Source organism: Pongo abelii, chromosome 13, assembly GCF_028885655.2.
Source record: "Pongo abelii isolate AG06213 chromosome 13, NHGRI_mPonAbe1-v2.0_pri, whole genome shotgun sequence".
NCBI lineage: Eukaryota > Metazoa > Chordata > Mammalia > Primates > Hominidae > Pongo > Pongo abelii.
This window is the reverse complement of record NC_071998.2, coordinates 55913759-55929091: the sequence shown is the minus strand read 5'-3', so window position 1 is coordinate 55929091 and position 15333 is coordinate 55913759. Positions and strand designations below refer to the sequence as shown.

At 41.4% G+C, this 15333-nt stretch overlaps 1 protein-coding gene across 2 annotated transcripts in view; it reads right to left on the bottom strand.

Annotated features, from left to right (window-relative positions):
• Nucleotides 1-4648: 4648 nt before the first annotated feature.
• The window catches only part of PUM3 (pumilio RNA binding family member 3), a 50595-nt gene continuing 39910 nt past the window's right edge, over nucleotides 4649-15333 (bottom strand). For both annotated transcript variants that reach the window (XM_002819822.5, XM_024252045.3), the window contains exon 18: nucleotides 4649-13931. In XM_002819822.5, coding sequence (XP_002819868.4) covers nucleotides 13799-13931 — 133 coding nt within the window. In that variant the 3' untranslated portion in view covers nucleotides 4649-13798. The remainder of the gene's footprint in view (nucleotides 13932-15333) is intronic.

Below are 15333 nucleotides of genomic sequence, written 5' to 3'. Positions count from 1 at the left end.
TATTGTGTTAAATTCCTTATGACATTAACCTTCTTAACTATATGGGGAATTGTTTTTCTCATCTTGTAGGGTAAAAAAACCAACAGAAAACAAACAAAAATGGGTTTTTGGAGATTGGTTAATGTGCTTGATGTCACTAACTAGGAAGTGATAAAGCAGAATTTCAACCTAGGTGGTTTATCTGCAAAGCATGCGTTCTTAGCCTCTAAGATATGCTACTCTGATAAAAAGTTTTGGTGGAGATGAAAAATGAGTAGTAACTGACACTTTATATCTGTTCCTCATTAGCAGGAATAATATAACATTGGTTTTGCCATCATTTGATTAGGTTGAGCTTGCAAAGCAACTCCCATCCCACTCCAAATGGCTGATATGTTCTAAGACTGTGTTTTCAGGTCACTTAGTAGTGTCTGCACATTAAGAAGCATTGGGGCTAATGCTAGGGAGAATCCAGGGCTCATGGGACCTGAGGCTTCTACAACTTAGGATCCCCTATTAAGAAAAAAAAACAACCATTAAATTGTGAATACACAATTAGGTAGTGGGCTTTGGAATGCCCAGCAAGTGAGGGGCAGTGATACTTCAGCCTCATTGGCTTAATGGGAAATCTACCTCCAGCCTAATGCTTCCTTTCCCAGCACTGCTTGCCTGTAGCATGGAGGACACAATGCAGGTCACTGCAATCAAGCAATCACCACCTGTAGAAGAAATACTGGAGATGACATTGATCAGTGGTCTTCTAACTTTGATTTGTTTGTTCTTAATGGCAGAACACTGTTACAAAAAGAAATCTCACTCTGAATCTGAACACATTGAACAGATACTAATGTGGCTGCTCTGGCTGGAGACCAGGTGGTAGTAGGTCAAAAGTCCCATCTGCTCTTGCCCATAATGTAATCTCCAAATGAGTTATTCTTCCCTGCTGCACAGATAAGCCCAATTCACTGAGACAGCATTATTGCAGTAAAGAAGTAGTTTAATTAATGCAAGGCTGGCCAAGAGGAAGGACTGCAGTTATTACTCAAATCAGTCTCCCTGAGAATTTGGAGGCTAGGGTTTTAATAGATAATTTGATGGGCAACGGGCTAGGGAATTGGTGCTGCTGATCGGTTGGGGGATGAAATAATGTGGGAAATGGTCCTTGTGTGCTGAGTCCATCTCGGGGTGGGGGCCACAGGACTGCTGGTTGAGTCATGAGTCATGGGTCCAGGTGGGGTCAGTTAATTGCCAGGATGCAAAAATCTGAAAAACATCTCAAATGACCACTCTTAAGTTCTACAATAGTGATGTTATCTACTGGAGCACTCAGGGAAGTCACAAACCTTGTGACCTCTGGCCACATAACTGCTGAGCACTAAGGGGTTATAGAAAGTACACCTACATTTTAGCAGAATTCAGGCCCCTTCTATAATCCTAATCTTATGGCCTTTCATTAATTTTACACAGACAACTTCAGTCCCTGAATAAGGAGGAGGGGGCCAGTTTTAGGGAGGGACTATTATCATCCTTGCTTTAGAGCTAAACTATAAACTAAATTCCTCTCATGGTTAGTGTGATGGTTAATAATGAGTATCAACTTGATTAGATTGAAGGATACAAAGTATTGATCCTGGGTGTGTCTGTGAGGGTGCTGCCAAAGGAGATTAACATTTGAGTCAGTGGTCTGGGAAAGGCAGACCCACCCTTAATCTGGGTGGGCACAATCTAATCAGCTGCCAGCACAGCTAGAATATAAGCAGGCAGAAAAATGTTAAAGGAGACTCTGGCCTAGCCTCCCAGACTGTATCTTTCTCCTGTGCTGGATGCTTCCTGCCCTTGAACACTGGACTCCAAGTTCTTCAGTTTTAGGACTCAGACTGGCTCTCCTTGCTCCTAAGCCTGCAGATGGCCTGTTGTGGGACCTTGTGATCTTGTGAGTTAATACTTAATAAACTCCCCTTTATATACATATATATATACACACACACACACAAACACACACACACGTATATACACACATGTATATATATATAACCTTCATAACTATATATATATATATACACACACGTATATACACACACTAAATTCCTCCCATGGTTAGTGTGATGGTTAATAATGAGTATCAACTTGATTGGATTGAAGGATACAAAGTATATATACATATATATACACACACACACACACACACGTATGTATATATATACACACGTATATATACATATCACATACGTGTGTGTATATATGTACTCACACATATGTGTGTATATGTATATATGCGTGTGTGTGTGTGTGTATATATATATATATACACACACACACATATCATTAGTTCTGTCCCTCTAGAGAACCCTAATACAGTTAGCTTGGGCTACGCTTCAGGAAGCAGTGAGGACAGCCAGCCTGTGAGACTATAAGCAAGATGGAGTCAGCCATGCTAGACTTCTCTCGCTGTCATCTTTGCAAAGGTGGTTTCAGTTGCAGCTCCAGAGGCATCTTGGGGCCTCAAGGAACCTATCTGAAAATCACCTGATGTATTCTAAGCCCCTCTTCTTATAGGGGAGAGAATAAAGACCCAGGAAGACTAAATAACTCAGCCTAGGTCATCACCTCGTTACTGGGAGGGTGGGGACTACAACTGTGATCTATCCACAGATCTTTTCACTATACCATAATAATCCTTTGATTTCTAGGCCAGCCTTCAAAAGCCTTTTATTGAGCTATCGCTTGCCCTATCCCAAATATAGCATTTGTAGTATATGATGGAATCAAACCACAAGGTATTACCCATTTCTATAGGAAAAGTCAGAAAATGTCTCCCCAACTGCAGCCTTAGTAGAGAAGGGGTGGGTACTCTCTCAGCTTAAGTCACTAGAGGTTATTCCCCTGAACTGCTGTTCTTCTTTCTCCCCTTGTTTCACCCTGCATCACTAGCCAAGTCCCTGGCACACCCCAGGGAAGGCAAGAGGCAGAGAATGGAACCAGTGGGTAGCATTTGTACCACTGAGAGGGAAAAAGCAAGAATCCTTTGGGTTATGGGAACATAAAATTTATAAGCTGTGTATAGAGAGAAGCTACCTTCTTGTATGAAAAAAGGAAACAGACATGCAATGAAATATTACACATAGGCACATAGCTATTTTCTTTTCCATCTTTGATTTTTATTGCTGACTGACTTAAATATGGGCTGCAAATTTAATCCTCCTCACTTGCTGGAATTTCATGTTTTTTTCTGACTACGCTTCTGGTCCTGGCAAAACTTGGCCTTAAGGAATTTCTCCAGAGGTATTTTAACTCGATGCTCATTTTCATGAAAGTATCACTGGTTTTTGCCCACCTAGGTCTTACAATAAACTTTCTCATAGGGTTGTCTGCTTTTTCTTTCACAGCTTTCCTTGATTCAAACAATTCTCAAGTAAGTTGTTAGTGGGCAAAATTACTTCATTTAGGTCTTCTAATTAGAAAGGAAAAATTCTTCCATCAGTCCCATGCCTTCCTCTATTATAAAATTTCACTTAAAAATCTCAAACCGGTAAGAAGACTTAATGCTATTCAGTAACTAAAATTATAAATCTCTAAAGTTTTCTTTAAAACAAAAGAAACCTAAAATGCAATCTGAATGTAATAGAATCGTTTTCCACACAATAGTCACATCATGACCACAGTTGACAGCAAATGGTAACTGGAAACAGTCTGTTCTTCTACTTGGGAAATGGGCATCAACTGGCCAACTTTTAAAAGGAGTGACTATATCTCTTAGGTTTTTTGTATTCGTCAGTTTTCACACTGCGTAAAGACACTACCTGAGACTAGGTGAATTCTAAAGGAAAGAGGTTTAATTGACTCACAGCTCTGCATGGCTGGGGAGGCCTCAGGAAACTTACAATCATGGCAGAAGGGGAAGTAGGCATGTCTTACATGGCGGCAGGAGAGAGAGGAGAAAGCAAAAGGGGAAGAGCCCCTTATAAAACCATCAGATCTCATGAGAATTCACTCACTATCACAAGAACAGCATGGGGGAAACCACCCCCATGATCCAATCCCTCCTTCAACACGTGGGGATTACAGGTCCCCCACTCCACAAGTGAGGATTACAATTCGAGCTGAGATTTGGGTGGGGACACAAAGCCAAACCATATCAGTTGTACAAAAAGGCAGCAAAATAACAATTACCTCTAAAGTGCAATAAAGAAACAAAAGGCTACTTCGTGATGTTAGAATATTAAAAACACAATTCTCACAAAAATATATGTCAAAGATTTGTGTAACTCATTCATGAGAAAACAAGCAGGTAAAACTAGTTCAAAGGAGGATACAGTGGACTGAGTTATACATGTACATTTTCCTGTATGTCCATTTCAAGAAAAGGAAGTCTACTGGAATAAGATTGCAGTTAGATTAACACCTGGTAATAAATAGGGCAATAAAACTGTAATTTTTGGAGCTGTCTCTAATATAGGGCAGAAATCATTTGCAACTTACTGATATTCTACTCAGCATTATCCTCCTTCCCAGAGTCTGGGCCCTAATAGAATAGCATGTCAAACAAAATGACACCCCTCTAGAAAGTCAAATAGCCTTGTGGTTTTGCAGACCATGCCCTAGTATGTCTTTAAATGGGACAAACCTTTTTGCTTTATTTCTACACTTTGGATAATTTTACTTAATGGTAGTAGAGGTTTTTTGTTTTTGTCTGTTTTTTTTTTTCTTTATAATCTGTAAACTACAACCCTGTGACTTAGGAACTAAAAGAGGTAAGGAATATTTAGAACCATCTGGGGAGTCATAAACACAAAGTTTTACAAGGCATCTTCATATATGGTCTTATTTGATTCTGACCCCAGCCTCCTGAGATGTTCAGGTATGATCCCTATTTTCATAAATAAGAAAAGAGAGGTACCTAAAGATTGTGACTTGCCCACATTCCTGGTCAGAACCAGGGCCAATCTGCAAAGCCAGATCTGCTGAAAACACACACCAAGGGCTTTCACTGTGGTTCTGCTCTCAACAACCCCTCACATCGTAGAGAAGCTTATGGTTTAAAAAGCCCTTGGCAGGCTGGGTGCAGTGGCTCACGCCCGTAATCCCAGAACTTTGGGAGGCTGAGGCAGGTGGATCATAAGGTCATGAGATCAAGACCATCCTGGCTAACACAGTGAAACCCCGTCTCTACTAAAAATACAAAAAATTAGCCAAGCGTGGTGGCGGGCACCTATAGTCCCAGCTACTTGGGAGGTTGAGGCAGGAGAATGGTGTGAACCCAGGAGGCGGAGGATGCAATAAGCTGAGATCATGCCACTGCACTCCAGCCTAGGTGACAGAGCAAGACTCTGTCTCAAAAAAAAAACAAAAAAAAAACACCAAAAAAACCTTTGGCAAATTGAGGGCGCATGAAGCAGGGGGTTTTGTTTTATAGACGGGGAAAATGAGGACCATGATCACCTGCCTAGCAAGTGACAGAAGCCAAATCATGTCCAAGTTCCCCAACAAGTCAAAGGCTAGTTCCTCCACAAAACAATCACCTGGAGTTAATCCACTTTGTCCCTTGGCACTGACCCAAATTTCATCTCTAGACACCAAGACCACCAAACAACTTGAATCCCCCACTTCTCTGCTGGACCTCCACCTATCAGGCCAGGTATGTGAGTTCAATTCATGCCCCAAGAAACAAACTCCCTTGTTAACCTGTCTAGCTCTCTGCCCTCTACCTCACAAGTTGATAGACTTGTGAAGGTGTTATTGACAGGCAACAGCTAGTGGTGCTATTCCACCAGGGTTATTTGTATTTTAAAAGAAGCCCATTTTGGTATAAGTACTTTCACCTTTTGCTTCCTAATCTATGTTGGCAGAAATGATTACAAGGGGCCGGCAAACCCAACCTTAGCCAAAGCACCAGCTGCCAAGGGAATAAAGGCTCATGTTTTGACTATTTTTCAAATGTATATTGCTGATGTTTAAAATTGTAAATATATTTTAAAGTAGTAATGAATCTATGGGTGTTCTTATGTGACTTCTTAGCCAATATATGTTTAAAAATGTAACTGTGACTATGTGTAGGGGCAGAAGCTGCTGAAATGTTTTATGGGAAAAATCTCAAGGAGGGGAACCTAACCCTCACAAAGACACAGTGAAGTATGATTATCTTCATTTTAAAAATGATGAAAATGAAGCAGAAAGGGTATGTAACTTACAAAGATCATCCAGCTACAGAGCCAAGCTTCAAATGTGGTTCCAGGCCTGTGCTCCCAACCACTATTTTATATTGCCTTTAATTCTACCTGATTTTCATTTTCCAAAAGGGTGTGACTTATATACAAGTACATAGCAGAAAACACCTCATCCTAACCCTGATCATCTGTAGGACGGTTTAGCAATAAAGAAAACTTTTGAGGGTTGAAAAGCTACTATAGAAAAGCAAACCAGGCTTATGGAGACTGAGAAACATTTGAGAGAGGAAAAGATGGAACTGTTATTTTACTAACTGTAACACTTTGACTCTAAGACGTACCATTATTTTATCTATCACTCAGAAAAAAAGCTGCCTATCAACAGTCATGCTAATATGCCACTGTCTGTAAGTGATACCCTGAAAGATTTGTTAAATGCAAAATAAAAATGTATATTTTTAGAATTGATGAAATATAGTAACACGCAGGCAGGCAGCCCAGGCCATGGTCTAAGTTTGAGATCCCAGAAGAAGGGAGAGCATCTTTCACGATTTTTCTTCCAGAAACTGACTTGATGTTGTTACATTCAACAGTAGGCAGCAGATGTTTTAGCCAGAGAACTGTAAGTGCTCTGGTTTCAGTCTCATGCCAGATCCTGATATGGTGCTACTCTTAGTATTAAGAGTACAGAGGCCGGGCGCGGTGGCTCACGCCTGTAATCCCAGCACTTTGGGAGGCCGAGGCGGGTGGATCACGAGGTCAGGAGATCGAGACCAACCTGGCTGACACAGTGAAACCCCGTCTCTACTAAAAATACAAAAAATTAGCCAAGCGAGGTGGCAGGCGCCTGTAGTCCCAGCTACTCGGGAGGCTGAGGCAGGAGAATGGCGTGAACCCCAGGGGCAGAGCCTGCAGTGAGCCGAGATGGCGCCACTACACTCCAGCCTGGGCGACAGCGAGACTCCGTCTCAAAATAAAAAAAAGAGTACAGACTGTCCCTGACTTATAATAGATCAACTTATGATTTCTTTTTCTTCTGAGGCAGAGTCTTGTTCTGTCACCCAGGATGGAGTGCAGGGGTGCGATCTCAGCTCACTGCAACCTCAGCCTCCCAGATTCAAGCAATTTTCTTGCCTCAGCCTCCCAAGTAGCTGAGATTACAGGTGCCTGCTACCACTCCCAGCTAATTTTTGTATTTTTGGTAGAGATGAGGTTTCACTGTGTTGGCCAGATTGGTTTTGAACTCCTGCCCTCAAGTGATCCACCCACCTCGGCCTCCCAAAGTGCTGGGATTACAGGTGTGAGCCAGCCTACTTAACGATTTTTCAACAGTGCAAAAGTCAAAATGATGAAGCAAAGTGATACGAACTCAGAATTCTCTTCAACTTACCATGGGACATGTATACTTCATTAACTAATCACGGTGGCCAAGGGAGTGTTGTGGTTCAGAGGCCAGAGTCACATGCCACTGGACAACGCAAATCATAATTCGACTCCACCCAAAAAGGCGACTGAAATGTAGGAGGAGGGGAACCTCCAGAAAGGTGCCAGGCAGGGTATTATTACGAAAAGAGCGGATTCCAACAGATATTTAGAACTAGACTTAGATATCGAGTTATACAATGGGGCCAAATAGTTGATCTGGTAAGAACAACTGAACCCATGTCTTGTCTGTTTCTTCAAAAGGATATTCCTGCTGTTACAGGTCTTTAAGATTCACAGTTTCTCTATCACTGCCTACTGCTGAATGTGATAACACGAAGTCAGTACGTGCTTACTGGTAGATACATCAATAAGAACCTAAATTTTAAATGCAAGAGGATTTTCATCTAAAAGGAAAGTCTGTTGTCAAGCATCTGGAAGTCATTTTAAGATATCTAAATTAGTCATTATGTTTAATTATAGTCATCAAAAGCTCAAAGTCAGATGATTCCCATGACCTTACCAGACTCCTCTCACCTTTCCCTCAAGTAGTTATCACATATCAAGCACAACTAAGAGCTAATCATTTCCTCTCAAGGTACAATTAACTCCCTAAGAAAAAGAGCACACAGACCAAAATTTCTCATTCCCACATTTTTGCAGCTCTGTCCACTTACATTCAGCCATGGGCATGAGCCCATGTTTAAAAACTGGACAAAACATTTTGATGAAAAATATTCCAAACACTGTTCTTTCATAGGGTATTATCTGTGGTATCATCCAGGGCATCATCATGGGTACAAACATACATAGCAATCAGTGTCTGTCTGCATACTATGGAGTGCAGAGCAGCCATTTAGTTACTATTCATAAAAGACACACAATCCAAAGAGCATACTGTATCTCCTGGTTAAGGCCATTCATTAAAAAGTTTACTAATGCGGCCAGGCGTGGTGGCTCACACCTGTAATCCCAGCACTTTGGGAGGCTGAGGCGGGCGGATCACAACGTCAGATGAAGACCATCCTGGCTAACACAGTGAAACCCCATCTCTACTAAAAATAAAAAAAAAAAATTAGCCGGGCGTGGTGGTGGGCGCCTATAGTCCCAGCTACTCAGGAGGCTGAGGCGGGAGAATGGCATGAACCCGGGAGGCGGAGCTTGCAGTGAGCCGAGATCGCGCCACTGCACTCCAGCCTGGGTGACATAGCAAGACTCCGTCTCGAAAAAAAATTTACTAATGCATCTGGGGAAGAAGTTAGGGGACTTGGGGCACTTTGGTGGTGGTGTTTTTAGGTTCAGAAAAGATGAAGATGATCATAAACTTAGTTTCTTTAGGTTAAGCACTATCAAAAGGTAAGACAAGAGCTCAAGTCTCAAATTTTTATGTTTGTTTAGGTCATTAATTTTGGCCTAGAAATAGTTTGATTATGGGCTCCATACTAACTGCTTCTGTTTTGTGATCTTGTGTTTTCTTAACCATTATTCTAAACACATATATCCATAAATTTGCCAGACTTAAAAGTGATTAATCTGCTAAAATTAAGATGTAACTTTTTCAAATTTTCACTGATATAGAAACAGAAGTGCCATCTCATGTTTTCAAGAGCAAATCCTTTGAGTTTGGTCAGGTAGGAAGCCATTTCCTCTAAGAGGCCTTTATTCTGTTATGCAAGTGCTTATTACACCAGACTTAAAGGGAAAATGGAGTTCTCCTTCCTTCTAACATCAGGTGATTCCTAGGAAAAGCAGGGTTTGATGCAAATTGAAAATACAATAAGCTGAATTTTCAAATAAAAGACATTCTCAGATCTGCTAAGTTCATCCATGGAAAAGAAGACCACCATGAAGTCCGGTAGATTGTTTTCAGTCTGTTTAAAGCCATTTGTGGATTTCTGCTTAAAAATGGTGCATTGTTGAGCTTATCTCTGTTCCTTTCAGAAAGAGTAAGATAAGACTAAAAAAATAAAATTGTATAAATTCACAGGAACAAAGTAAACAGAGGAGAAGCCACAGTGGGTGAGAGATAGCACCAAGTATCTGGAAGAACAGGAAGCAGTAGAGAAGGCGGCAGAACTGTGAAAGCGGAATACCTAGTGCATGGAGAGAAGCAAGTCAATTCTCACCATGATAGACCAGAAAATTCCAGCAGCTAGAGGTGCCAGGTACTAGAGAATGCTGGGGTGAGCCTTGGAATGGAAAACAGAGGGATTGGCCCAAACTGCTTGACTACCACTCCCAACCCTGGCAGCAGGCTGAGGATGTGCTTTGTGAACTTATGTTGATTCATTTTCTCAAGACTAGGGGGCCCCAGATATGAGAGGGCATGAGGGAGAGGCACTGTGCTGAAAGCAGGTAGGTTAATTAAAATCTGCACACTGACTATTGAGCAACTGAATGCTGGCTGCAGGTGGATTTCTCTCTGGAGGCACTGAATGGCCCAGAGGAAAGGCCTACAGATACTGACATCTGGAGGACCCCAGTGAAACAGCAGGATCCACAACTAATCACTGGTACAGTAAAGTCAACACTAGAGAAGAAAAGAATGCCCTCTTTCTCATCGGTTTTAAGATTTTAAATGTCTTACATATATAAGAGAGCTAAAGACCTCTCCAGGAAAGTCTCAAACAGAGCCCAAAGCAAACAGAAAGAGCAGATGACAGAAAAGAAAGTAAAACAAAACAACCAACCATAAAATTGAATATCACCAGGAAACATGAGATAATGCATACAAGAAATAAGAAAAGGACACTTTAATGAAAAGGCTGGGAGTGGCTAGGCATGGTAGCTCAGGCGTTCAGGACTAGCCTAGGCAACATGTCAAAACCCCGTCTCACAAAAAATGCAAAAATTAGCCAGGCATGGTGGTGCACCCCTGTATTTCCTGATGCTTGACAGGCTGAGGTGGGAGGATCGCTTGAGCCAAGGAGGCAGAGGTTGCAGTGAGCTCAAGTTGCACAGCTGCCACTCCAGCCTAGGTGACAAGACCCTGTCTCAAAAAACAAACAAACAAACAAAAAACCCAAAACATGAAAGGCTGGCAGAGAAGGTAGAGAAAATACCTCTCAGAAAGCAAAGCAAAAAAACAAAAATATTAAAAATAGGGAAAAGAAAGAAGATTAGAGGCTCGAATCATTTCAACTCTCAGTAATAGCTCCAAAGAGAAAGAACAGAGAAAACAGGGGGTAGGGGGTACATTAAAAAAATCAGAAAAAAAAAAACATGCAAAAACATCTCCCAGGATGAAAGGATTTGGCTCTTCTGACTAAAATGGTTCACCAAGTGCCTAGCATAAAGAATGAAAAGAAAATATACATAACATATTCCAATGCACAGGATCCTGAAACACGAGAAAGCTGGAGACTTAAAGGCCACATATAAAGATTGAGAATAAGGATGGCACTGGACATTAAACTTCTACAACTTTGCAATCTAAAGACAATATTGACGAGCATCTTCAAATTCTGAGGCAAAATTAATTTTAAACTAGAATTCTATGTCCAGCTAAACTAGACATCTGGGTTTGAGAGTACAATAAAGACATTCGGACTTGCAAGGTCTTTAGAATGTATTATTTCTCAGGAAGCTACTAGAGGATGTGCCGTATTGAGAAAAGGGTGTTAAGCAAGAAAGAGACGCATGGGATCTGAGAAATGGACTTTTCATAGGAGAGAAACTAAGGGAAGGCAGACGATGATGATGGTGGAGGAGCAGCAGTTCTTCAGGACATCCCGAAAACCAGGAGGGGTGTCTCCAGGAGAAGGTGGAAATGCTTGCCAACTTGACATGCTGGATAGTGTGGAAATTGATATTTAGAGACAGTCAGGTTAGCATACTTTCGGCTGCAAGTTGCAAAAGATCCAACTCAAAACTGACCTAAAATGAAAAATTGGGGTTTATTCTCTCACATAACCAGAAGTCCACGGCTAGCGCAGCTCCAGGAGTTAACTTATTCAACAGCTCGACATCATCAAAGTTCCAGACTCTTTTCACAAACCTTTGCTCAGCCATCCTCGGCATATTTGCTATTTCCTGTCAGGCTTCTAGCTTGCAGGCTGGGCCTAGTCCTGCACATACCAAAACTGACGGGCAGGAAGGGGACTCTCTACAACCCAAGAGACCTAACAAACCCCTCCCAGGAATACCATCTCTCTTCCAAGTTTCACTGGTCAGGCTCCTTCCTAAATCCATCACTGATTTAAGAAATGGGCCCTCAGGACTCGGTCATACCAGTGCTCTTCTGCATAGGACACACAAGCGAATCAGGTGTACAGCTGGGTGGGGTAATGGATGAGGTTGTCAAAATCCCAACACATTCACAACCAACTAGAGAAACACTGAATTATACCAGTTAGGATATTTAAGCCACGTGGAAAGGAGCAGACACCAGAATAACACAGAAGCCTTGGTGGGTAAAAAAAAAAAAGAGGAAAATGGCTGTTGGGTAATTGCTAAGGGTGCCTTCAAGAGAAGAATTTAAGCAATTCTGACATAAAGTTTAGGAAAAATCAACAGAGATGTAGAAACTAAGCAAATGAAAATAAGTGAGTAATTCCAGAAAAATTAAAATAGTAGAGGAAATGTAATGGCTGCTCACTACTTGAATCAATATTTAACAACATTTATCTAGGTTTAATAAGGTAAACCCTGAACACTGATTTCATCATACATGATGCAATTCTATTGGGAAGGGAGGGAATCCGAGTGGGGAACAGTGATGGTAAAAGTTCTTAATCTGCATTTCCTGCAATAGGAAATCAAAAGAAAATACCTGCAACTGATAGATTAAAAAAATTATATACACTGTATTTAGACATTTAGCAGAGTGAAGAACAATCAGTAGTTCTGGAGAGGGTGAGGCAGGGGTGCAGAGGAATGGGGCAGATTGCTGCTTCTGCTATAAGCTTTATAAAAGTACTCCTCAAATTATGTACACATTATTTTAGTTTCAAAGATGAAACAAAGAGCAGGGGTTCTTTCCCCCTTTCTCTGAATGGCTTCTTTATACAGAGAACACAAATCACAATGTATTAGCCAAACAAATGTAAGCTCTACTGTTGCCTTTTCCCCATTCACCTCCTTATCCCATCCCAGTTCCTCCAGCTCTCCACCCACACCCTTATATTGGGTGATGGGAGAATCCATGTCAAAAGTTACAGCCATCAGCACTTTTGCAGTCTGAGAAGGATTCAATACACCGTGGCAGGAGGAGTCCTGGTAGTCGGTAGGCTGGGGTAGTCCTGGGACCCCATGGTCTGGACAGGAAAGGCACAGCCAATTCCTCAGCAGGTGTAACTGCAGTGACAGACCTGAGTGAGTACCCCGTTAGACCACTTTGAGAAAGCAGCCAGATACTCATAGGCATGACTACATTAGCCTGATTGAGCTACCAATCCTTCTAAGCTTTTTTTGCTCAAACAACTGCAGTTTTAAAATTCAAACATCCTAGCTGTAGTTAAACTTCTGCACTGTAACAAATTTCCACCTTCTTCCTTCTTATTCAAACTCCATAGGCTTTGACATTTTAGGGACAGTCTCAAGGGAGAAAGTCTAATCACAAGGAGCTATTTACTTGGAAGGCCCAAAATCAGAGACAAGGAGAATTTCCCAGTGACTCTGACTTTAACACTGCAATCCACAGTGATCCCCTAATTCATTAGCACATTTCCTCCTATGAGCTTAACTTACCTGAGTGGCTTTCAAACAAAATCTAGCATGGAACCTAATCCATAAAATAGCTAAGAAGGCAGCTGTGAACCGCCAACTGCCCCGGTACTCATTAAATTCCACTCTACTGAGCCCATGACTCCCCCTGGCTCTTCTTTTCCACACCCTGCCTTCCTTTGACAGGATGAAAGTCCTCTCAAGTCCCACCTTCTCCAGGAAGCCTTCTCAGACTATGCTCACTGAAGATGTCTTCTCCCCTGAACCAACTCATTCAACTACACTTTATACATCTGGTTGGTGCCACCATATATGATTGGTAAACCTTCCACATTAATTGCCTCACATTGATATGCTTACTACTCAGTGTAACAGAGGAGACAGCTGAGATTTTTTAAAAAGACCATTTAAAAAAACAATTTATATAAATAGATTCGTATACAAAGAAGAAACACATATACAGAGTACCCCAATTACCAGTATGGTGGACCCTACCCCTTCTTTTCTGCATTGGGAAACAGAACAGAGAACAGAAAAAATGATTCCATCTTGCTCTTAACTCTTTCCACCTATGTGCTCAGTTTTTCAAGTAGAGTTTCTATTCCTTTGCTGGTGCTTTTGGCTTTTTCCAATGCAGGAATCAAGCTTTTCAGTGCGGCTTTGACTTTGTTTGCAACTTCCAGGTCACAACTCTGGAGGAGGCTGAAGAGAGGAAAAAAATTAAATTTCATAAGCATTCCTAGATCATCTCCAATACTACCTGTACCAACAGTATAAAAGACTTTGTTAACTGTGAGACAAGCCTTGTAACTATATACACATTATTTCTCATTCAAAGGATGAATGATGAGACCAGTAGCCTGGTATAACACCACAGAAAAAAACGTTTTAGAATCTTGCTGGTGGAGCCACCTAAGCAAAGAAATTTGTAGGACCAACACCATTCCATACAGAGCTGGTTCTACCTTCACATTATCTTAGGACTTACTTACATCCTGTCTTAAAATGATTCTACATGTATCCTATCTTCCCTTCTCCATCTCAGGACTATAAGCTCAAGAGCAGGGACCGTATTTTATTTATTTCATGATGCTACATTTACAGAGCAGACAGCCAAAAATGCCCACCACGTGGCTGAATGAAAATGTGTGAACACAGGCACAGAGAGGTCAGAGTTAGCAGGCCTTCTCACTGAACTCCACAGCACTAACACTGAGTGAAAGGGCAAAGAGCTTCACTGTGGAGCTTCACTGCTTGGGTGGGAAACCTGCCTCTACCACTCAGTAACTGTACAACCAAGAGCATGCTATTTAAACTCTCTTAAGACTCAGTTTCCCGAATTGTAGAATGGGATTCACAACAGAGTCCACCTTCCACCTCACAGAGTTGTTTTCTGAGGCTCAAACAGCCTTGTATCTAAAGCACCCAGCCAGAGCCTGACACTTAGTAAGCACATAATAAATGTTAGCCATTCAACAAAATAAGCCCGGCCTCTGCTTTCTGAAACCCTGCCCGAGTACTCTATCAGAAGTGAAAGGAGCCATAGAGGCCGGTAACAGTAGGCCCATTTCTCTGTGAATAGGACCTACAGCTCTGACTGCAGAGTACCAGGCCTGAATTTCCTGTTCTCTTCTTTTTCGGGATCCTTTGTAAATATGGACCTCTGAAACACATTCTAGAAATGAGGTACTTGGTATTTTCCAAAGTCCCTGGTCCCAATAACTTCCAATATGTCAATAAAGAGGAGGATAAATTATCAGCACCAAGCAATATTCTACTGCTTGTGGGAGACAAGAAACAATTCAGCTTGCCACCTACGATGCTAAAAAGTAAAGTTCCCTTGTAATGAATTTGTGACCCACTAGGTGTTTTTATTTCATACATCTTGGCTAAACACATAGTTATACAACACATAATAGTAAGTTATTGCTTACTGAGCATATGCCACATATTAGACATAATGCTAGGCATTTTATATGCATCATCCAATCTAGTTTTCATAACGACCATAGGGTTATGATTAATCTCATTTTTTTTACTACCAAGAAAATTAAGGCCCAGAAAAGCTGAATAATTTTCCCAAGGCTATGCACTAAGCTGGAAC